A 24,313-nucleotide genomic window follows, 5' to 3' on the forward strand; every position below is an offset into this window, starting at 1 on the left:
TTAAATGCTTCCATTTGCCGTTTTACTTTGCTGTATTAGTTTGCATGCTTTATGTTGTACTTTTTTGTTACTACTGTTAGTCATCCTGGAAACACAAACTATGCTGAAAGTGTGGGATATACATTATGTAAACAAATAAATAAATGTGGCTGCAATGTGTCTCAGAAGCAAATCTAAATGCCAGTTGCAGGGGATATTGTTTGATTCCACACTGGTCTATAAAGATGATAATGAGGGGTCAGATCAAACCAAATGAGAGGGCCAGCCTGTCATTCTTCAGACTCTCCAAGAGGACATAAATTTTGAGCTCAACAAAACAGCTTAGAATATTGTGGAATCAAAATAACTGCCTGATGCAGAAAAAGCCTGCCTCTTTTTGCTGAGCAGAAAATGACTGTGAGTCTGTAGAAGAAGGGATGGCTTTCCGTGTGAGGGGAGGTCCATTCAGCTTTGTTATGGGTCTGCCTCCTATCGTGAGCTGCGGAGCATTACCAAAATGTTTTACAGTTGTGCGTGAAATAACCAGGGGGAAATCTGCATTTGTCACACAACTGGTATGCATGCATAAATGGATTAATTTGTTCCTAGGTGTGAAAACCATTTTCGCAGAAAGTCTCTGTGACCTTAATACTGGAGCAAAAGAATGACTGAACTAGAACAACTAAATTGACAATACCACTGGATAATTCCCACAAGGCAAAAGTGACATCTAAAAAATTTAGAACAGTCTCTTGTCAGAATGAGTCTCCAGCATAACAGAAGCAATGTAAGTATCACTGCCAATGCATGATTAAAAATAAACATATCATGAGGCCAGGTTATCATAAATCTGGTCGGTGAATGATTCTAGGTAAGGAACAATCAATTAAGTTTCATGGGACCTACCAACTCTGTTTCCAGACCCATGCAATCCCATGTTGCCATAGTACGACAATTTATCTATAGACTAGTCATTCTGAAGAAAAGAGGAGGAACCCAGGCTGGCCAGCTGTCTGTGTTTTAATCTTAGGTTGCCTACCCTTGATCCAGGCCAACGCAACCAATTATGAGTGGCAACGGATCTTAAATCCAGCTCTGCAATAACTCCACCAAGGTCTTTTCTAGAACAATTTCCTGAGATGCCACAGCTCAGTACTTACGTACTTTGAATCTCAAGCAAATCCCTTATAGCAAGGATGGGAAACTGGAGGCTCTCCAGATGTTGCTGTCCTATTACTTATTCATTTATTAAATTTATATCCCGCCCTTCCTCCCAGAGGGAGCCCTAGGTGGCAAACAAGTGCAAAAACACTAAAAACATCTTAAAACAAAACATCTTAAAAACATTAAAATCTTTTAATAAGGTTTTTGTTTTGTTTTTGTTTAAAAGCATATTTAAAATTATCTTTAAAACAATTTCAGTACAGATGTAGACTAGAACAAGGTCTCTACTTAAAAAGATAATTGAAAGAAGAAGGTGTTCAGCAGACGCTGAAGAGACAACAGAGATGGACAATAACTCCCTTCATCCCCAACCATTGGCCATGCTGGTTGGGGATGATGGGAGCTGTAGTCCAGCAACATCTGGGGGGCCACAGGTGCCCCACTACTACCTTACAAGTAACAATGCATAAGATAGATAGATAGATAGATAGATAGATAGATAGATAGATAGATAGATAGATAGATAGATAGATAGATAGATAGATAGATAGATAGATAGATAGATAGATAGATAGATAGATAGATAGATAGATAGATAGATAGAAGGATTAGGCTTGAATGTTGTGTGAAAAATATACATCTATGAATGTATTTTTCATATAATGAAATATGACTTACCTTATTATCATAACTAACAGTACCATCAGGTGTGGTAGCCACGATCTCAGGAGTTGAAACACGCAGATGTCCAGGACTCATAATACTGGGTTTTGCTACTCCAAAGCAGAGAATAAGATAATTTCTCCACAAAGTTATGTAATGGTCTCCAGTGCTTGCTGTACTAGTTTTTTTTGCATTGACAGGGCTGCTGGAAATATTATTTATTTATTTAGGTTTCAGATATTATTTGATTTTATAATTTTCAAAGAGGAGATGTTACACCTGAATAATGGGGCTGATCCACTTCAACATAGCTAAAAATGAAATACAACTAGAGGGGAAGGTCTGTAGCTCAGTGGTGGAGCATCTGCTTTGCATGCAGAAGATCCCAGAACAAACTCCTGCCTGATACCCTGAAAAACCACTGCTAATCAGTGTGGACAGTACTGATCTAGATGGACCAAAGGCAGCTTCTAAGTTCTTAACTATGGCTACAGCAACAAAAAAATTTTCAGTACATTTATTTTTGTAGAAAAATGTACAATTATCACTTTTTTTTTTGCAGATAAAGAGCGAAAGCTAAGGGACAGAGGCTTTCCCAATACCACCTACAGAAGCCATAGCTGAGCAAAGATTTTAAAGGATTGTCCCAGCTCCACATGCAACTCTGCACACTGGACCATGCTGGCTCACAAAAACATAATTCTTATATCATATAATATTATAATATTATATTTCCCTGAACTGTCAAATGTATTATAAAAAAAACACTGAGATCATAGAACAATTCTAACAATGTAACAAAAGCTTGAGAACCAAATAGCAATAAAATATCAACATGACTTACTTTGGATCAACCAAAGGCATGACCAACTGTAGCCTTGTAAAAGCATAAGGCCAAGCATAGCTGAGAGCTGTAGGACAATGCTTTGGTAAATTCTCTTGTCTAAGAAAACTGAAAAGACAGAGAACCCAGGGATCTTTGACAGATTGTGCAAATATCCAGACATGGGAAGGACTTTTGACATCATAATGGCTATTGACAAGGACTGCGTTCCATTCTACCAGCCACTGCAAATCCACATTATGTGTTAATGGCAATGTTGTCTGTGGAAAGAGACAAAAAAAACCAACTATCACTATCATTATGTTATTTCAGAGGTTGGTCTGCATTTCTATATTTTCTTGGTAAGCTGCCCTTTCAGATGTTCAGATCGAGTGGCCATATGTCCTATTCAGAGAGGACAGTCCTCTATTGGAAGGTGTCCTCTGATTTAAAGACTGCTTGGTTCAAGTCCACTTTAAAGATTTAAAAACACACACACAAGAAGAGACAGCAGGAGCCTTGGAGTTGCCCATTAACAGTTGTTGTTGTTTTGTTAATAATAATATTAGCACCAGCACTGCAGACTGAGCAGCCACACAGTCATAGTCTTCCCTGCTACAGTGAGAGGTATTGTACTTCTATTAAAATTATAGTATTTATTTCCAAATTTGCAACAAAAAAATTTTGGCATGTGTAAGTGGCCACCCCACATCCAGGCCTGCTGCTTGCTGCCAAACCACTGTATGAATTGAAACACCACCATCCCCTTGCCTCCAGTCACACGACTCGCAGTATATTTTGCCGATCCATCAAATTCTGGGCTCATCTACATGTTTCTTACTTAAGAGAACAGATACTCTTTTTCAATGCATCTGTATGTTTCAGCACATGTATGTGGAATACTTCAGCCTGCATAGATGGAAATCAGTCTGTGGCTTATTTACTGTTTCATAGTTCACTTATTTAGTTCATTTACTGCAAGCCCCATTGACTGTAGTAAAGGTACCTTGCTGGATCATGATGATATGCACTGATCCAATAATTGCTTAGGTAGGAGATCTATTTCAGTGGAGGATGCAATCCATGAGAGTACTGAGACCATCCATTAAATTAATGGGATATGCTGAGTGTACAACAGATCGGTATCTGGATACAGACAGATCTATGGATATGGCTCATAATTAAATGATGCCACCAGTTATTACCTGATATCCTGTTAAGATACTGAAAATATCAACACAGCTACAATTACAGGCAAAAGTGCTGAATTGCAACAGTGGATTATGGAGATTACCTGTGCACTGCTGAGTAATAAAATCCAATGCCTGAAGCAATTGAAAGTGTTTTTGAACATATCTGTAATTTTTGTCTCTGCATTCCTGACTTTTTTGAAGATTACATAGTTTCTGTTTATTTAGTGCATACACATTATGAACAATTAGAAGCCAGGGACAATGAGAAGATACTTACTGAATCTGAAACAGCCACATGAATGAAACTTTCCAAAATAGAAGAACTTAGCTGGTCCATGACATCAATCATAGGCCTGTCATCATCCTGTACATGTGAAGGTAGTTAATTACATTACATTAATGACATTCAGCAAAAAAGAGTGCTGTAGCACCTTGAAGGTTAACACACTTATTATGGCATAAGCTTTTGTGGACTAGAGCGTATTTCATCAGATGTGTGAAACAGATAGTGAAGATGATAAATACACATACATAGGCATGTGATGCAGGAAGCATTAAAAGATGAACGATCACCTGTTGAAAGCAGTGACACCATGTATGAGTCAATCCACTGAAATCAGTAAGATTAAATCACTAGTGGTCAACAAGCTCATTTATGAGCCCAGGCACACCCAACCCTTGCAAGTAAGTGCTCAATTTAAATGCTACCAAAGGTTTATAAGCAATTACTATTTGTTGCAACTTAGGCATCTTCTTCTGTCTTGATTCAAGCCAAAGGACATTTGATCAAATCTGTCAGTGTACTCCAGTTAAGCAGCCACCCCGGCTGGTGCTAACATATTTATATCCTTTGCATGAAGCAACAGTTAAGTTTCAGACTGAGACCTGGGAGACCAGGGTTCAAATTCCTGCTCAGCCATGAAGCTTGCTGGTTGACCTTGGGCCAGTCACTGTCTCTCAGCCTAACCTACTTCACAGGGTTGTTGCAAAGACAGAAGAGGGGGAGAACCATGGGAGGGGGAGAACCATGTTTGTACACCACCTTGAGCTCCTTACAGAAAAGGTGGGATAGAAATTAAATAAATAAATAACCCAGGTTCAACCGTCAACATCTCCAGGTAGGTCTGGGAAAGGCTTCATCTGAAATCCTGGAGAGCTGCTGCCAGTCTGTGTAAGCAATACTGATGAACCAATGGTCTGACTCGGTATAAGGCCCCTCCCTCTGTTCCAGTGAGGAGTGGACATGCTTAGCAGCCACAGAAGAAGATGGAATGGCTGACTGGAACACTGAACAGTAATACTGCACAATGCAACATTTTGTTGCAGAACCCACTGGCACATTCTCTGTTTCAGATTCTTAGCTCCTTCGAAGTTCCCAGGGGTAGTCCTGACAACTGTATCAGTTTAAACTCATGCTGTAGATCAGTGTTCCCCAACCTGATGACCTCTAGATGTTTTGGACTACTACATCATCCCTATCCTATAGCCATGCTGGCTGAGACTGGTAGAAATTGTAGTCCAAAACATTTGGAGGGCATCAGGTTGGGGAAGGCTAGTGCAGAAACTTATGCCAAGCAGCTTACATTTCCCACAGAAGAAATTGTGCTTGCTTCTCTTTCAAGAATGGACTGTCCTCTTATTTGAGTAGTGAGGAATTTTAAAAGTTGTATAAGCATACTCTTCACATGGAAGCATAGACCAATAATTATGACTCAGCAACATCTTAATTTGGCTAGAGCTCTGCTCTTTAATATATGTAGCACAATGATTAATTTATGTAAAAATTGTTTAATATTATTTATAAATAAGAAGTTTCTAAAAGTACATTGGCTTGTAGGACTCTTCCAAATATTATAGCTGTGATAAGATTTACATCTGACAAAGGGAGTCTGAATATATATCTCAGTGTTGTACCAGAATTTCTGTTGTAGTTCTTTGTGCTTGCAAGGTAATGCATTGAGAGTGGCTCAACATGAGGTTAATTATTGGTTTGCAGAAGAAAAGTGCACATCAGACAATGCCATATGAGTTAAGGCATCTTGTACTGAAGGGCTAAAAAACTAGTCTGGTGTTTCTTAAAGCATTCCAATGGCATGAACACAGAATATTTTGTTCTCCACTTAGGAACTAAAGTGGAGATATTAACCAGGAACAAAGCTCTCCATGCCTTTGTACTTGAAAAACAAGAATTAGTATTCTCAATTGTGAAAAGAAAAATGCAATGCATAAAATCTTTATTACAGCCAATTTGATCTTAATTTAAAAAGAACACTTTTCAGTAACAATGCTAGCAGCATTTTCAGAATCTGAAGGAATGCTAGAAAGCACGAGAAGCAGGAAAAACGAGGTTACAGCCCATGTTAGTCCTAATCGGAGTGGCCCATTTGAATTAATGGGCCTAAGTTAGTCATTTGTATCAATGGGTCTACTATGAGTAGCATTGTCCATGTTTTCCAGCAGTGAGCATAAAATATTTCAAGGTACATATTGCCCTATTTTGCCTAACAAGAAGCTTGATAAATTTGACATTGCTTTCAAAGATGCTAATCTAGCAGGAGGGATCACTTTGCCTACCTTGAATGCAACTCAGCAAATAATCAATCCACGTGACCCCACTGGAATGACTGAATGAAAACAATGCAGCACAGTGGATTTCACTATTATCGTTTAAAACATATATTGGATAAAGACTGGTAAAGGAATCTGGTGACAAATCACAGGAGTCTCATCTCGAACTATACAGAACATTTAGTTAGTGTTTTAGATTTAGGGCACATCTGTGGGGCAGCCATGGAGCAAACAGCAGCCTTTAGTGAAGTGGATTATCATCATGAAAACAGTGCATACAGGAAGTGGTTAAACCTCTCCCCCAATGTTGTGGGTCCAATCCACTCTCTGCCCTTCATGGCTCCCAGGACTGCTGCTGTCATGTCTAGATTGGCCCTCAGCTCATTTAGTCTCCTATATACAGTGATTATGCAAATAAAGACTAAAGGAACATTAAAAAATATATGATCATTTACTCAGAAGCAAGTCCCATCAACTTCAGTGAGAACTTGCTGCTAAGTAAGCATGCACAGGACTGCAGCCATTAATCCATTGTAAAACCAAAAGCTAATATGGCCAAAATAAATTTTCATTTAAAACTAAATTATTTGGGGAAACTTTATTTGTGATACAAGTAGGAAAATCCGTACCTCTGCTTGTCCCAGAACATGAAATAGAGCACGTATCTCTCTAAGAATCAAAACGCCCAGTTTACGTGTAGCAACCTGGAAACTGCAGAGTAAGACTAGTGCAAAACCTTCAACAGCATGTAGAACATTGGAATAAGAACTTCTCTCAGTCTGTGTCCTGTGACTGGATCCATTTGGTATCAGCTGTGAAACAATTTGTTTGTTTATTCACACATACATTGTGTGCTAATCTCCATAAGCTCATAACATTATAGTAAAATATACAATCTGAAATTTTTAAAAGATGAAATGAAAACAAGAATATGTGAAGCATTCTTGGTATCTATGCCTGTCACCTACATTTTAAAGTTTTTGACAGGGTTTCCTGATCAACCCTTCCCAGCAGCTTCTATTTATAGTTTTCAAAAGATACAGTCAATTCCAAGTGATGTGTTTCACATCACATATAGTTTGGCCTGTAAAGAGTGCAAGACATGGATAGAAAAGTCATCCCACTTTGTTTCTGCCTGAGTCATTGTTGTGGGCATGCTATCTGACTAGAAGGAGGCCAGTTAAGAGCAGAGATTCTCAGAGAGACTCTGTGAGGGAAGATAATTTTGCTGTCTTTTTTAACTGGAATGATGAAACCTCCAACCATGCCCAATTCAGTATGGGGCAGAATAACTCACCCAGTAGAGGCTAATTGGAAGGAAACAAGATCAGAACAGTAAATCTCATATGGACAAAATAGGAAGCCTCCTCTAATGGCAAATAATTCTGCTGCGTCTCTACAACAATCAAACTATTCAATTACATTCAATGCTGGGCAAGGCAGAATTACCTCCCTGCAGAAGAGGCTGACTGAAAGGAAGCAAGTCCAGAGCAGTGACTCATGCAGAGATACACACTTAAAAGCTACTCCTCCCACGTCTCTCTCTTCCCCTAAGCCTGCTCCTCCCACAGATAAAATAATAACAAACACACACTATTTAAACAGTGGCCCAGTTTGCATGTCCTATAAACCATTGCTGCTCCACACTGCTCAGAAAAGTTCCCATGCAGCTCCTCCCCTGCTCCTGCTGCTCTTGGGACAAAACAAGCCAAAGTATTATTATTTTATTTATTTATTTGTTATTTATTAAATTTATATCCTGCCCTTGCTCTCAAAAGGAGCCCAGGGTGGCAGACAAAACAACCAAAAATACTCTAAAATATCTTAAAACATATTAACACAAGCATCTTTAAAAACATATTGAAACAAAACATATTTAAAAACAGTTTATAAAAAGCTTTAAAAACATCTTAAAAAGCAATTCCAACACAGACTGGAATAAGGTCTCTTTTTAAAAGGCTTGTTGAAAGAGGAAGGTCTTCAGTAAGCGCCCAAAAGATAACAGAGATGGTGCCTGTCTAATATTTACGGGGAGGGTATTCCAAAGGACAGGTGCCACAACACTAAAGGTCCACCTCCTATGTTATGTAGAACGGACCTCCTGATCTGCACAAGGCACTCATCTGCAAAGCGCAGTAATAGTTTGTCATGTTATCTGAATCTGGGCTCATTGTTTATTTGTCTCCAAACTAACCATGAGTAGTAAGTCAAGAATAAACGTAAGTTATGGCTCAGGTTTTGTCTGGACAGAAATAAATCACAACTCCAGGTTCAGAAGACATGGCAAGACACTCTGGCTTGTTTCATGTGCAGTGGGGGAGGAGTGCTGCAGGAACTTTTGAGCAGCATGCACCAGCACACTGCTCATGCAAATTAGAATCATAGAATCGTAGAGTTGGAAGGGACCTTTGAGTCCAACCCCCTGCCTAGTGCAGGAATCCAAATGAAAGCATACCCAACAGATGGCTGTCCAGCTGCCTCTTGAATGCCTCCATTGCTGGAGAGCCCACCACCTCCCTAAGTAATTGGTTCTATTGCCATACCACTCTAACAGTTAGAAAGCTTTTCTTGAGTTGAAATCTGACTTTCTGTAACTTGAGCCCAGTATTCTGTGTCTTGCACTCTGGGACGATCAAGAAGAGATCCTGGCCTCCTCTGTGTGGTAACCTTTCAAGTACTTGAAAAGTGCTATCATATCTCCCCTCAGTCTTCTCTTCTCAAGGCTAAACATGCCCAATTCTTTCATTCTCTCCATATAGGGCTTTGTTTCCAGTCCCCTGATCATATTCGTTGCCCTCTTCTGAACCCGTTCCAGTTTGTCTCCATCCTTCTTAAAAGGTGGTGTTCAGAACTGGATGCAGTACTCAAGATGAGGCCTCACAAGTGTCAAATAGAGGGGAACCAATACTTCATGGCATTTGGAAACTATACTTCTGTTAATGTAGCCTAAAATAGCATTTGCCTTTTTTTGCAGCCACATCATACTATTGGCTCATATTCAGCTTGTAATCAACAACAATCCCAAGATCCTTCTCGCATGTAGTATTGCTGAGTCAAGTATCCCCCATTTTATAATTGTGCATTTGGTTTCTTTTTCCTAAGTGTAGAACTTTGCATTTATCCCAGTTGAATTTCATTGTTGTTTTCAGCCCAATGCTCCAGCCTATCAAGATCCCTTTGAATGTTTGTTTCTGCTTTCCAAGGTTTTAGCTATCCCTCCCAATTGTGTATTATCTGCAAATTTGATAAGTATTCCCTACACCTCCTCAACCAAATCATTAATAAAAATATTGAAGAGCAATGACCCCAGGACCGAGCCCTGCAGTACCCCGCTCGTTACCTCCCTCCAGTTTGAGAAAGAACCACTGATAAGTGCTCTTTGAGTATCATTCTGTAGCCAACTGTGGCTGCACCTGACAGCTGGATTATTTTAAACTATGGTTTAATGTGACATGTGAACCAGGCCAGCTACAGCTACACCCCTAAATACATGCCAAAATCTAAAACTATATGCAATATGTCATTGTCCCTGTAGTTTGCCTACTTATAGAGCAGAGAGGTAGGCATACATATTGCTGGATTGTGTTGTTGTTACAGCTGCATTTTTGACAATGGGACACTGCTCTTATAATAGACATTTACACTTTGTTGCACAATTTAGTCAAAGCATAACTTCCACTGATCCACCTAATGATTTGACCTCTATATGTCTGTTTAAACAATTATCCTGGAATAATATGCCCCTGAATTCCCACCTTTGTTTAAGCATCCAAGGGTAGAATAATACTGGTCTGCCTGTGAGGGCTAAAGCAGGATAAGAAGATAACAGTGCTCAGGATGCAAATTAAACAAATGTGGCTTTAATTTAAAACAAAAAAAAGTACTGGAAATGTTAATTAAATTGTTATGAATTGTTATATGTACTTCTGGAATCTTACCTCTGAAGACCTGCCTTTTGCCTGTTCACTAACTTTTCCAGGAGTGTGCATTATCAGTTTCCATTGTGTAAGCAACTGTAATAGTAATTTTAAGGATGTGTCCAGGAGACTATAATGCATATCATTTACTTCACGCAACAGAAAGTTTGTGAACCCGAAAAGCACGTCCTCTCTCCAATCAACAAAATCAACTAGCAGACCCTGGAGTGAATTTTGAGCAATGTGCCGAAGTTCATCATCCATATGGATAGAAAGCCTATAAAAAATAAAGCAAAGCCAGAAGTCATGAGCAACTTTCATGGCAGGAATTACCAAAGTATCTATTTGTGATCAGCACACATCCAGACTAGCCAAACATTTATCTGGAGCAATTTTTTTATAAATGTATTTTCAGTCATCATCTATAACACCAGTTGCAAAAACACAATACAGTATGTTTTTTAAAATTATTTTATAAATGACTACGGATGCAATCCTATACTCATTTCCCTGGGAGTAAGTCCCATTAAAGTCACTGGGGCTTATTTCTGAGTAGATGTATATAGGACTGCACTGTAAGTCACTTTTCCAATTAATTGTTTTCAAAGTGACTTACAAAAAAGCAATCTCATATATAAAATATGTTTTAATCACATATTAACAATCACTGATCATTAGTACAAAGATCTTTTTTAAAACCAGCTCTGCTTTCAATTTAGAGGCTTACAAAAATATATTGTAAAATGTATCAAAGATACAGACTGCATTATTACTTTAAATAATACAGTGAAACTGCTCACAACCTCCCCTAATCTGGCATTTTACATGTCATTGGACTACAACTCCCATCAGCCCCAACCAGCATGGCCAATGTTCTGGGATTCTATTTACTTTTCTTTATTTATTAATTTTTAAATCCCAGCCTTCCTCCCAAAGAAGTCCAGGGTAGCAAACATGAGAATGTTAAAAAAAATACAATTTAAAATAAAATAAAAACCAATTTAAAACATTTAAAAACAATTATAAACCATCTAAAGCTGGGATGATGGGGAGTCCAGCAATATCTGACCGGCCATAGGTTCCCCAGCCCTGAGTTAAGGATAAAACTGAAATGAAATTGAACAAGAATAGTAGTCTTAACTCCATGAAATGACTCATTTGGGTTTGGCAGTAGATGACTTGGGAAAAGGCATCCAGAGAAAAGCAACAGGAATTGCCACACAGTAATAATGGTGGCTACAGGTATCTTGTTTACAAATTAGGCTTATTTCACCAGGAGTATTCAAAAGAGAAAGCAAATATTTTGTTTTGTTACACTGTAGCCAGAGCTTGGAAAAGTTACTTTTTTGAACTACAACTCCCATCAGCCCCAGCCAGCATGGCCACTGGATTGGGCTGATGGGAGTTGTAGTTCAAAAAAGTAACTTTTCCAAGCTCTGACTGTAGCCCATGCAGTCTGAAATCTTCCTTGGCAATTTCCAATGAATGGAGCCTATTGAGTTTTTATTCGACAGCTGTCTTACATTTTCATACAACTATTTATGTACAGCTTATTTCTGAGGATTGCCAAAAGACACAGAGACTATATGCATGGCATTTAACACTGAACTGTGACTAGGATAATCTATTAGCATGGATACTCTGAAATCGGGGGGAAACATTAGCAGGCTAATATCAGAAGGGTCAAGAGGAATGCAGTTTGTTCTTCATGCAAGTATCATAATCTGAAAATTCCATGCCCTCAAAATTCCATGCTCTTTGTCTCTCTCCCTTTAAGAGCCAGCTGCTTTTAAGAATTCAGTTTGTTATACTGATGAGAAACCAGCTTGTTATTTGCACAAGATTGGCCTTGACAAAGGGTTGTGCCAACACCCGAAACACGTTGGGCGGCAAAAACAATTTCTCATATTCTCCACTCTCTGCTATATGCTTAAGGGTCTTCCTCTTCTTGGCTGGACTATTTGCATTTTTAATCATACTGAAATAAGACAGATGTTGACTTGAAGTGTTTAAAACAACAGCATTACAACGAGTAATTCAAGTTTTATTTATTTAAAATTCTTTACAGTAGGGCCCCGCTTAACAGCGCTTCGCATTCCGGCATTCCGCTAAAGCGGCGGTGGGAAATTCCCCTTTTTAAAGCCGATTTTGCGGCATTTTGCGGCATTTTGCGGCATTTTCGCACGATGGCCCCATTATAGTCTATGCGTTCCGCTTTACGGCGATTTCCACTTCACGGCGGGGGCCTGGTCCCTAACCCGCCGTATAAGTGGGGCCCTACTGTATATACCACCTTTTGCCATAGGACAGTTTACAACAAAATGAATTATTAAACATAAGATAAAGATAAAATAAGTAAAATAAGATAAAAATTATAAGATTTAAAAATGCATAAAATCCCAAAAAAATAACACAGTCCTTAAAATATATAGTACAACAATGCAGCAGCTGCAACTAATCCATTTATCTAATCTGGTCTCTCCTTCTACAAACACCTGCCAAAAAAGGTGCATCTTAACCAGCTGCCTAAAATTATAAAGATATGGGGCCAGACACACTTCAGTAGGGAGTTCCACATGTGAGGAGCCATCACTGAAAAGCAGTGGAGCAGATCTTCACAACCAAGGCAAAGGGAGCCAACCAGACAACTATTGTGGCCTGACAGGAGCTTAATATCTCTTTCCCATCACTGTTTTACAGTCCCAGGCAGGCAGCATATACAAGGGGGTTATCTGAATACTAGGCCACATTGACACCATACATTTATTCCACTTTAAACAATCATGGCTGCCCCCAGAGAATTCTGGGAACTGCAAGTCTGTGAGGGGAATTAGGGTCTCCCAACAACTCTCAGCACCTTTCACAAACTACACTTCCCAGGATTCTATGGGGAAAGCCATGAGTGTTTAAAGTGGAATAACAGTGGAATAAATATACAGTGTGAATGCAGCCCTAGCGGTGGGCAAACATGGCTAGCAGACTACACCTGGTTTGATGGGTCACAAATTGCACAGTATTGAATTTTAGGATGGAAAGAGAAATAAATATGAGAAAATGGTAATTATCTAAGATAAGAATTTTTCATAAGGCTGCATTTCTTCAGATAATAAGACAGAGTTGAAAGACTGCAACCAATGAAGTTGAGAGGCTTCATTTTTTTGTTATCCTTGCCCCTCTCTTCTTCTTCTTCTCCCTCTAGTTTTAATTTACATTGCAAGTACTGAATAAATCAATATGGCCAGGATCCAAATAACTGTGAAGCTAGTTCTGTAAGCCCAAGGGAGTTTTAGACTTGTTTTTCTTCAACATGAACCCTCCCATGACAAATGGCAAACTGGTTTTGAAATGGAGGAGAGTTCAGTGATTTGGCTTCAAAGAAAACAAGTTAATAATTCTACTTAGTGCAAGAACCCTGTCAGCCTAAGTAGCTCTTTGAATCCCAGCCTAAACAAGCAATCTATATGTAGCATTATGCAAGAGTGAGGTATGCATCAGCACAGATAAAAAAACACTGATTGGACAATACAATAATGAATGTCATTCTCTCCACACAAACAAGAGCCTGGGGTGACTGCTTCATGTTGCATTATGGAAAGACGATAATTCACCACACCTATATAGTTCCATCTTACAAACAGTTCCACTAACTGGAGAGCCATTACATTTTAGTCCCAATTATCAGTCTTTTAACGTTCTATTCAATTTACCTTGACAGTAAATCAATTAACTCTAGTTTAGACATTCCATCAGGAAGGAGTCGTGGAATAGCAGCAACACACGTCCTGAACAGATCAATTTTTGGTTTTCTTTCCCCTCTGAAAATAAGGAAAATAATTTATACATCACTAGTCAATGCCCAGACATGAGAAGATTACAGCAGGTATAAGGAGTGTGCGACCCTTCAGTTGTTGTTGGGTTCCAACACCCATCATCCCTGAACATTGGCCGCAATTCCTGACCATTAGTTCCCCATACATGCCTTACAGGAACTACAGACTAGATACAAAAGACACAAACGTTGGCTGATTCTTATTGTAGGTTAATTAAATAAGAATATATGAAAGGCACTGCTGCCCCAAAATGACTATATTAAACACAAGATATATACACTGTAGCATATGATAAAAATTATTTTTCACAGCAGGGCTACTGAATAGTATTTGTAATCTGACTCTGCATTGGAATTCTCATTATAGAAAGGATTTCAGCTTACTTGGGAGAGAGATCTTTGAGCAGAAAATTCTCTTAAGAGACTAACAGCAGCTAAATCCTGCCATAGTACTTTGTAATGCTGAAACCAAAAAGTATGAAAGCTACACTACTTTGCACAACAGATTTTTCTACAGCCGGGATTATTTTCATGTCTCCCTTGGGGGGGGGGGAATGTCCATTTGCTGTTTGAAATCAGAAAAAGAGCTCTGCAGAATTCCTACAAATAGAGCATATCCTAAAACAGGCTCTGAAGACTCATTTGAACAACTGAGTGTTGTTTTCTCAAGTCATCAAAGCACTATGGATCTCTGTAAAGATTCAGTGTGCTTTCTAGCCTCTTACAATGTGCATGACTCTTCAGAGCTTGTGTGAACGATCTTTCAGTGGTTTCATAATTCATTCAGCAAGGTTTTCTCCATTCTCAGAGCACTAACATACAATACAGATAAATGTAAAGTCAAATGCAAATTATAGAAAAAACTATTGGCTTATTGTGAAAGTATACTTTATTTGAATGATGTAGACTGAAGGATCTGTTGTCTCCTTTGCACAGAGGGAAAAACAGATGATACAAGGCAGATATATGTAGCATTCTCCCAGCATTTAAAAGAGAAAAGAATATAATTCCTACTGTTTGAGGGGGCAGGTTTGCATCCACCTCCTCCTTTGGAAGGAGACAAAGGTTGTTTGGCCCAGGGGGAGGGTTGTGACTTCATGGCCATTATCGGCCAATCACGGATTGGAGGGAGCTGTGTTTAAAAGCCAGCTCCCCTCCCAATTCCTCTGTGTCTTTTTGCTGCGCCCACCCTCCCACCCTTTCATTATGAGCTTGACCAGTCCCTGCTTAGGGACTGAGTAAGAATTTGGGGGGGGGGGATTTTGTATCCCTTTTGTTTTGCTTATTCCATGCTGCGGGGCTTAATTCGTTTGGCTCATGGAGTGGTGTGGGTTGCTAGCATGTTGGCATGCAGTCTGGACAGGTGAACAGGTTGGGGGTTAAATTAGGTATACTGAGGCATTTGGGGTCACCCTCTAATGATCTCCCAGAGCTTTATGCCTGGGGGGGGGAATGGGGAGTGTCCCTTGTGGCCTTGCTTGTGTATTTCGAGTGGACACCAGTACAGTGGGGCCCAGGTGTGTGGGCGGGGTGCTCACCCTAGGGCTGCTTAGCAAAGAGGGGTGTAATTCCTCCTCATCCTTGGCTGGGGAGCCACAGCCTATGGCTGGTTATATGCCCAGGGGGTTGGTGGGGATGCTTTCCTCAGAGTTAGATTGAACTTCACCTGCCCAGACAGCTTGAATCTTGCTTAATTTGGTTGATTTGGCCTGCAGATTCTCCAAAAAATTGTTACACTTAAATAAATTCAACATAAATCCAATGTCTGTGTCCTTTTCAGATGTGGGGGCAAAAGAAAGGCAGTGACTGGAGACTGAGAGCTGGAGCAGAGGCCAGGGATAGGGAAGAGCAGAAGCAGCTCACCCAGTGGGTCAAAGCCACACTAGCTTCCTGGCAGGTGTCTTATTGCCACTTACCAGAAGGGAGACAGTGAAGTGTGAGGTGGTGGGGAAGTCTGCACAATGTGGGTGTACTAGTGGGAGCACTGGATTGGCTCTGCTAATGCACCTGCACCACACTGACGTCCCTGCTGCCTTGTCCCGACACCTCTCAATAAGAAGCAGCAGCAGACCTGCTGGGAAAGCTAACATTGTGGCTCTGCTTCTTGGGAGGAAGCAAGCTTAACAGTTTCCCCTCTGGCCATCTTCCCACTCAAAATTCCACCCACAGGGGGAAAAATATGGGCCTGTTGCTTTTTAGCAAGGCAACACTGAGCAGAAAAGCAGTATGGAATGAAATGGTAAAGCAACTCTTTGCTTGCCCATGTCTCCCTCTGTTCTTCCACTTAAGCTTCAAGCCAGCTTGTTGATAGACTGTTACATGGGCTGGTGTTATTATACAGCCACAAGAGTGATCATTCACACCATGGTATTCCCGATCTCTATGTATGGATGTGAAAGTTGGACAGTGAAAAAAGCAGATAAGAGGAAAATCAACTCATTTGAAATGTGGTGTTAAAGGAAAGCTTTGCGCATACCATGGACTGCAAAAAAGACAAATAATTGGGTGTTAGGGTAGTTCTGGTTTAATTTGTTCTATCACTAGAAGCTAAAATGATGAAACTGAGGTTCTCATAATTTGGTCACATCATGAGAAGACATGATTCACTAGAAAAGACAATAATGCTGGGGAAAACAGAAGGAAGTAGAAAAAGAGGAAGGCCAAACGAGATGGATTGATTCCATAAAGGAAGCCACAGATCTGAACTTACAAGATCTGAACATGGTGGTTCATGACAGATGCTGTTGGAGGTCGCTGATTGATAGGGTCACCGTAAGTCGTAATCGACTTGAAGGCACATAACAACAACAAATTCCCCTGACAGTGCTCCAGTGGCCAGAGTGGTTTACCAGGTAGCCCCTTTTCTGGGGATTGTAGCTCTATGATGGGAATAGGGCCTTTCCTAGCAACTCTCAGCACCTTATATAATTTTCTAGGTTAAATTCTCTGTAGAAACAGTAGTAACACAGGAAAGAAGCAAAGTATGAAGAATGCCAACAAACATACAAAAAACGTAATTCTCCATCTTTATAGATGCAGTCCTGATTGTAGGTGTTGCCACCACTCACCGTACACATGTTGCCAAATTCTTCCAAGCTACACAGGAAGTGGATTGGACTGTGAAAGACCAACCCACATTGCGTTTGCATTTTTACAAATTTGATTGGCAGTACAATATCTCAGAGAGGAGTCAGGTCTCCTGCTCCCCGATGCATTCACTATAGCTGCCCAATTTCTCTGCTATTTAAAGTTTGATAGAAATATCTGTTGTCTATAGGTACGTTCTTAAACCGCAAGGGTTTTTTTGCCTATTAGTGAATATTATCTGGTTTTGGCCCAGACATGGATGGTGTAGAAAACATTTATCCTATTCATTAGCAAACCATTTTTATAAGATCTTGTCTTTTAGGGGCGGGAAGATGAAAAAAACCCAACAGATTAGTTTTTACTAATCAAGTTCCACACAAATTAACTTAAAATAATTCATAATTTAACACTCACGTAATCATATCTTCAGGTTCTTTGTTTAACATTTGTATGTTAGTGAGCATCATACACCGTCCTACTTCTTTATCAAGATGTCTCAGTATGTTGTCTACAGCTTTTCTTACTTGAGAATAATACAATGACATGCCTGAGAAAGCACACAATGGATTGATTTATTTTTAAAAAGAGATAAATATAAAATTATATTTTTTCTATTTTTATGTTTATTAATATGAAATCCAGAACTGCAGAAATATTTATTTCAATCATGTGTTGTCCACTTGTATGGGCGAACAACACATACATAACCCTAATCATTTCTATGACTATGTGTCATCTCTAGCCTTTTAAGATTACATATAATATAGAATGTTCAGAAGGGTGTTACTGAGAAAATAGTCACATTTTTAATGCATAAGTATCTCATAATTTCCAACCATAATCAGTGGAGTCTGGTGGCTCCGATGTCAGTGAGGCAGTGAATCAGCTCTGGATTTTAGTTCTAACTTTCAAGGAGCTGTCCAAGGTGCTTTCCTCGGACAACTCAGTGAAAGTTCAGACTAAAACCTGGAGCAGATTCTCTGCCCGACTGACATTGGAGCCACCAGTCATAACTTGTGCTTTTTAGCACTGACACATGACTTTGGAACGTGAGAATGACTTGCCCTCCCAGCTGTTTGCATATCCAGTTCTCAGGAAAACATCTTCTGACAGTCTTTGTGGATCAGATATATGATTTGGTTAGCCTAGCATTTTATTTTCAATAATGTCCATACCTGGAAGACTCAGGAAGCTGTATCAGCATGGTGGAATAAGAACACCCTAGTCATTTCTATCCTGTCCCTGCTAGTTTTTATATTTCAGGCATGCTCAAACACTAGGGTTGAAACTAGAAATTATCCACATGCGACAAGGTGGCGACTCAGCTCTCCCTGACTTGCTGTGCATTCTTCAGTATGCATCTAGTCCTTGGGCATGCTCAACTCAGTGCAGATTGAAATCTCTATGCTGGCAACTTTTGAGAACTTTGCAAGGCTGCTGTGTAAGTCCATGAACTAGTAGATATGCCTGATACTTGCCTATCATTTTAGCTTCCTCCTCTGTGAGAGTTTTGCTCAAGTATGTTTTCTTCACTCGTAACGTGTTTCCAGAAGGAAGCACAGCACCAGTAACAGGCATAGGAGGCTCTCCGTCTTTTTGTTGCAAGCTATCCGCAATAACCAAGAAGGCCCTCAGACCAATATTCATTCTCTACAAATATGATGGAGAGCAAAGTCATTAAGATCACGTTTTAAAGATATCATCAAATTGCAATCTTACAAATAATTTTCTTCATCCAATATGTACCAGACTCCTCCCCGTTTCTAATCAGCCAGCTCAGGATGATCTAACAAGGCTGCTCATAGACAAGATTTTCTGAGTAACCTCCACGTTTAGAGCAACTGCATTATGAGTTTAGCAATGGTCAATGCTTAACTCATTTAACTAACACCTGAGATGTACAGTCCATATGGAAAACATATGGAGATCATTGTAGTGCTATCAGACGTTTACACGGGTCATTGCTGCATGGGTAGACTGGGGTTCCAATGAAAGAGTCCTATGAAAGAGGAGAGTGATGATGGAGTACACCTCAACCCTTTTTAGCTCAGAACATGACTTCACTCTCACAGCTAAGTGATCTGTAACAAACATTTAATGGAGTCGTCATATGCTTTCAACTACATGCTCAATGTACTAGCAGTATATCTGTTACAGAATGTATATAGTGCAACTAGCCGTTAGGTCTAGTCCTTGCTCTCTCCCCCTTTTCACTTTTGTTATTACGTATTGCCATCATCTTGTATAGATTTTTTCCCCAAGTATGTGGAACAGCTGGGGGGACAAAGATGGCAAAGAGAAACTGTAAAAATGAAATTGGGAACCAGAGAGATGGCAATTTGAGACTTTGTCTTTGACGAAAATGTAAGGGCAACAGGTGACTGACACTCTCTCTCTCTCTCTCTCTTTCACACACACATACACACACACACACACTAAAACCACATTATAAAGTATAATAATACCATACCTCTGGGTTGAGACTAAATGCTTTTGCAGGTTTTCCAACACAAAGAAAATCAAAAATTATTTCTTTCATTGCAAAATCCAAACGTTCCTACAGGGAAAAATTAGAAATTATTGTATATTAACAATGAGCCTGATGAAATTATAGAAAGTGAACATCAACCATGTTCTTGTACAACTGCAACTCATTTTAGCAAAGCTTCATCTACAGCACCATCTTGGCTGATTGTTCCCTTAATAAATAACCAGTAGTCATCACTATGACAGGCTTTATTTACTTTCTGCCACAGAAATGTGGTTCCCACCCCCAGTGTAGCCTCTTTACTTCTCCACTGAAATGAATGGCTCCTATTGCCTACCTGGAAAATTAATATCCTACAATGGAGGAAAAGAGGCAAGTTTTGCTCCCTCCTCACCGGGTTTACTCCCTTCTTGCTACACCATAGTAAAACAGGGATGGGAACCTGTGGCCCTCCAGCCATTGTAGACTACAACAGCACGTCCATTGGTCAGGGATGATGGATGCTGTAGTCTAAAAACATCTAGAGGGCTATGGGTTCTGCATCCTTGGTTTAGAATGACATCTGAATGCAGCAAATGTGCAATATCAGGATAACAAATATCCACTTCTTAAAACCTGTAAATATTTTCCATACCTGTGCAATAAACTGTATAATTTTCACAAAGATGTTTAGAGGCATATCTCGTGGTACCACGCCTCGGGAACCTTTCGGGAAAAGAGTTGTGATGATTGTTATAAGCCGACTGTAAAACAAAAAGAAAATGTTGACACAAGTTCATTCCTAGCAAGACATCCTTCTGTTATATTGTTTGAACATTTGAAACTAGCTTCAAGAAATCTCAGAGGGAAAGCAATGATGAAAGACAGAGTTCTCTTTTTTTTCCAGATGAAAAGGCACATCAGCCTTCTGCCTGTAGTGCATTCCCAAAGGTTGTTAAAATGAGTCACACTGAGCTTCCCCAGATCAAGAAAACAATACTGATGCTTCCCTAAGTATAACTATGTAAGGCAGGAATGAGGAATCTCAGGCCCAGGGACCTAGCTTCTCCATCTATCCCTCTCTTCAGGCCACACCCCCTCTCCAAGGTCCCCCCCACCCCTCTCCAGGCTTCCTAGCTGCATCAGGATGAAAATATATACTTAGGGACGATGTGGAAGTACTACTGGGAGGAGTTTATTTCTCCCCTGTTAATTATTTTTAGAAGTCCACTTCACAGTTTGATCATTTCATTTATTTGTTTATCTATTCCTTTTGAGTATATTGTTGCAAATTTCAAAAACTTCAATTACAACATACCAGAAACCTGTAGAAGTAAACCAGATTTTTTAATATTATTATTATGGTATTTTCCAAAGCAATGCTGAGAAATTGTACAAAATAATTGTATTCTTTGATTTGTTCTCCTTCAAGTGAAAGTTACTTGTTTGACTATTATGTGGGAAACATTCCAGTAATAATGAAATCTGAATACATAGCTTTACCTTTGAGTAGTTGTATTGCTTTCACATTTAATTCTAATCATGTAAACCCACAACAGTCTGTAAAGGGATTCCAGTGCAACTCGAGCCATTTTGGGATCTTTGTTCTAAAACAACCAAAAACACAAATACATATAGTTTTCAAACATATAATTTCCTAACTCTTCAACTCTTCACATTATTTAGTAAAAACAGTAAATACTAAATGATTGCAAATGAGTTGGCACAACATATTTCACCACTGAATTCTTGCACACAGGAAAGACCTTCTAAAAGCATCTTAGGGGAACTGAGGGATGCATCCAACAATAGAATGGACCTACTGAAATTTCAGTGAGTCTATTCTGAGTAGGACTTGTGTAAAATACAAACTTGGGTTTCAGGGTTTCTCCAATTTGGGGGCTGGTGTCTCAGATGGACGACAAGAACAGTTTTTGAATGTCTTATTGGTAATAGTCCCAGGCTATTGGCCCCAGGCTATGGTCTGAAGGCACGTAAGGCCAACTCCCTGTTGAAGCTATGCAGGGTCGGGTCAGGTCAGGTCAGTGCCTGGATGAGAGACCACCTGGGAACAATATGTAAGCTACCTTGGGTTTCAATCATGAAAAGAAAGGCGGGGTATAAATGTAATAAATAAATAAATAAAAGGTTTACAAAAATGATTAAGACTGAGAATTTCACAAAATGTGGATCATAAGCTTGTTTGGATCCCTAAAAGAGAGGAGGAGTTGCAAGTCCCGCATCATGGTAGACTTAAGGCCAAACTAGATATGACAGCAACAGCTCTGTGTGTGTGTTAACATGGATCTCCCCCTATCATACAGAAAGGAGGGGGATCCAATTTTATCCATACAAGTGAGTGAGTGAGGAATGTAGACTAAAGTATTTCCCCCACCAGTGGGGGAAGCTTCTCCTTGCAACTTCTGTTTCCAGTCACTTTTCTCCTCAGCTGAAGTTGGATAGGTGACCTCAGATGGGACAGAACAGCTTGGACAGATGGGATGCTGAGAGGTAAACTATTGATGAATGGGGAGGGTCCTGCACTTCTCAGCTGCATGCCTGTCTAGTTGTGAAAATTGGCCTTTTGTTACTTTCAGTGGAGGAAGATGGTGGGCAGAGGACAGAGGAAGTGAATGGCAGTGTGTGAGAGAGAAAGACTGGGGTGGGGGCAAAGGTCATGTGTGTACACCCAATGAAGCTTCTAATCTGGTATGTGTAAAAATTCAAGTTGGTTTAGAAAGAGACACAATTTCATCAGCGTTGAACTGGATACACTGCAAATGGGTTCTGCCTCCTACTTAAATTTTGAAAAGTTCACAAAGCATCTCAAACTCTATACATGGCACTCTTGTGTAGGGTACATTCACTATAGTGTAGGACAGTTCACTTGTGTTTGACTGTGAATAGTTTGATTTTTGACTATTTCAGTTTTCAAAGGCTCAGTCAACTAAGCATTACGTTTGCATAGCTGTAGTATCTCACTTGGTGCTTTATGCCATGAATTTGGAATCTAATTCCATGGTGTGACAGAAGCCAAACAATTTGACAGTCATACAATGCATTATCAACTCCTGGAAGCATTTTTTTTCTAAAGCAACCTGAATAAGCTGAAGACAGGATTTTATTTTATTTATTTATTTATTTGGCACTCTAATATGGATATCTCATACCATAAGCAGACTGCAGAGAAATGGTTATTATATTTAAAATACTAATTATCCATGACTTTATTGCTTTTAAATCAGGCAGCTATAAGAATCTGTATTACACATTAAACAATGTAACTAAAGTACTTTAAAAAAAAAAAGCACCCGAACTTGTCATTCTACACAACAGTATATCCCATCAATATCTCTAAGCCTTGGTAACACTGAATAAAAGAAGGTCAGTACTAGAAAAAGAAAGCCTCTTAACTAAAAAAAAATAAAGTGAGGAATTGGCAGATTACAACCAATAAGCCACAGGAAATGATGTGAACATTCATGAAGCTTGAGAATTATAAATACTAGGCTCCTTCAGTGCAGGAGAGTACAGGAGACAGCCCTCATAGTGGACCACTATGTGTCCTTCAACACAAGTACAAGTGTGTTATCCTGTGGACATGACAGAGAAGCCCTGTTATGGCTCTTAGGTATAATTTTACTGGACCTACAGGGCTGCTTGACAGTCTCCTTTTCATTTTACTACTTGTTTGTGCATGGATGGCAATAGGCTGAGCTTTGATTAGCCAGCTTTCCAAGTTCTCCAGGTAAATAAATGTAATCCACCAAGCTCTCTGGCACGCTACCTCTGCTGAAACAGATGGTGGTAGCACAGTCACAGTGCCAAGTGGGTTGAACCCTAGGCATGCTGAGTACAAATAGACAATCACACTAATGCTATAGTTCAACATGAACAAAATAATACAGTTGAAATACTTTCCAAGCTTCTAAATAATAAAAACATTCAAACTATGTTGGCACAATAGGGCAATTTAAACAAGTTCCTTAGACCAGTTTCTAACCAGGGCAAAACCAAAGTCTCTAAATCAAATGACTGTCCCTCTTTGCTGTAAAAAATGCATAATTGTGATAAATAGCTGGATATAAATCCACTGGCCCTTAAATTATGTTCCTTATAAATCATACATCCATTTTACATTAAAAGTCACATTTCAGTAAGTAAAAATGAGAAGTTAGCCATCCAAACAATGCATAAATATTTATGAAATAAAGCAGGAAGAGCAGAAGGGGAAAATAACAAGCCCTCTCTCTCTTGTCATCTTATCTAACCTTATCATATATACTAATAGTGAATGCAGGTACACAGCTATGTAGCCAAAACAAGGCGACTGAGAAATTGGAGGGCGACATCAATACGCTCAGAGGAACCCCAAAGACTGCAGACATAGAACAGAAGAATCATAGAATCATGGAATAGCAGAGTTGGGAGGGGCCTATAAGGCCATTGAGTCAAACCCCCTGCTAAGTGCAGGAATCCAAATTAAAGCATACCTGACAAAGAAACCTCAATCTAATAAGGACTGAGCATGCTCCGTGTCAACAGAAAGTTGGCTGGTTGTTGCAGAGGAAACAGAAAACACAAGGGGAGGGGATATGGAGTATTCTGAAAGAAGGGATGGTT

General features: G+C 39.6%; 1 protein-coding gene across 8 annotated transcripts in view; it reads right to left on the reverse strand.

Annotated features, from left to right (window-relative positions):
• The window catches only part of FRY (FRY microtubule binding protein), a 367,201-nt gene that overhangs the window by 163,762 nt on the left and 179,126 nt on the right, over positions 1-24,313 (reverse strand). For 7 of the 8 annotated variants that reach the window (XM_061628447.1, XM_061628443.1, XM_061628440.1 and 4 more), the window contains 11 exons: positions 21,194-21,297; positions 20,346-20,454; positions 19,694-19,780; positions 18,702-18,873; positions 17,638-17,770; positions 14,015-14,122; positions 10,329-10,584; positions 7,020-7,202; positions 4,100-4,186; positions 2,651-2,910; positions 1,822-2,011 (listed from right to left, as the gene is read on the reverse strand). In XM_061628447.1, coding sequence (XP_061484431.1) covers positions 1,822-2,011; positions 2,651-2,910; positions 4,100-4,186; positions 7,020-7,202; positions 10,329-10,584; positions 14,015-14,122; positions 17,638-17,770; positions 18,702-18,873; positions 19,694-19,780; positions 20,346-20,454; positions 21,194-21,297 — 1,689 coding nt within the window. The remainder of the gene's footprint in view (positions 1-1,821; positions 2,012-2,650; positions 2,911-4,099; positions 4,187-7,019; positions 7,203-10,328; positions 10,585-14,014; positions 14,123-17,637; positions 17,771-18,701; positions 18,874-19,693; positions 19,781-20,345; positions 20,455-21,193; positions 21,298-24,313) is intronic. The other variant, XM_061628442.1, reaches the window with a different exon arrangement.

This window comes from Rhineura floridana, chromosome 5, assembly GCF_030035675.1.
Source record: "Rhineura floridana isolate rRhiFlo1 chromosome 5, rRhiFlo1.hap2, whole genome shotgun sequence".
NCBI classification, from domain to species: domain Eukaryota; kingdom Metazoa; phylum Chordata; class Lepidosauria; order Squamata; family Rhineuridae; genus Rhineura; species Rhineura floridana.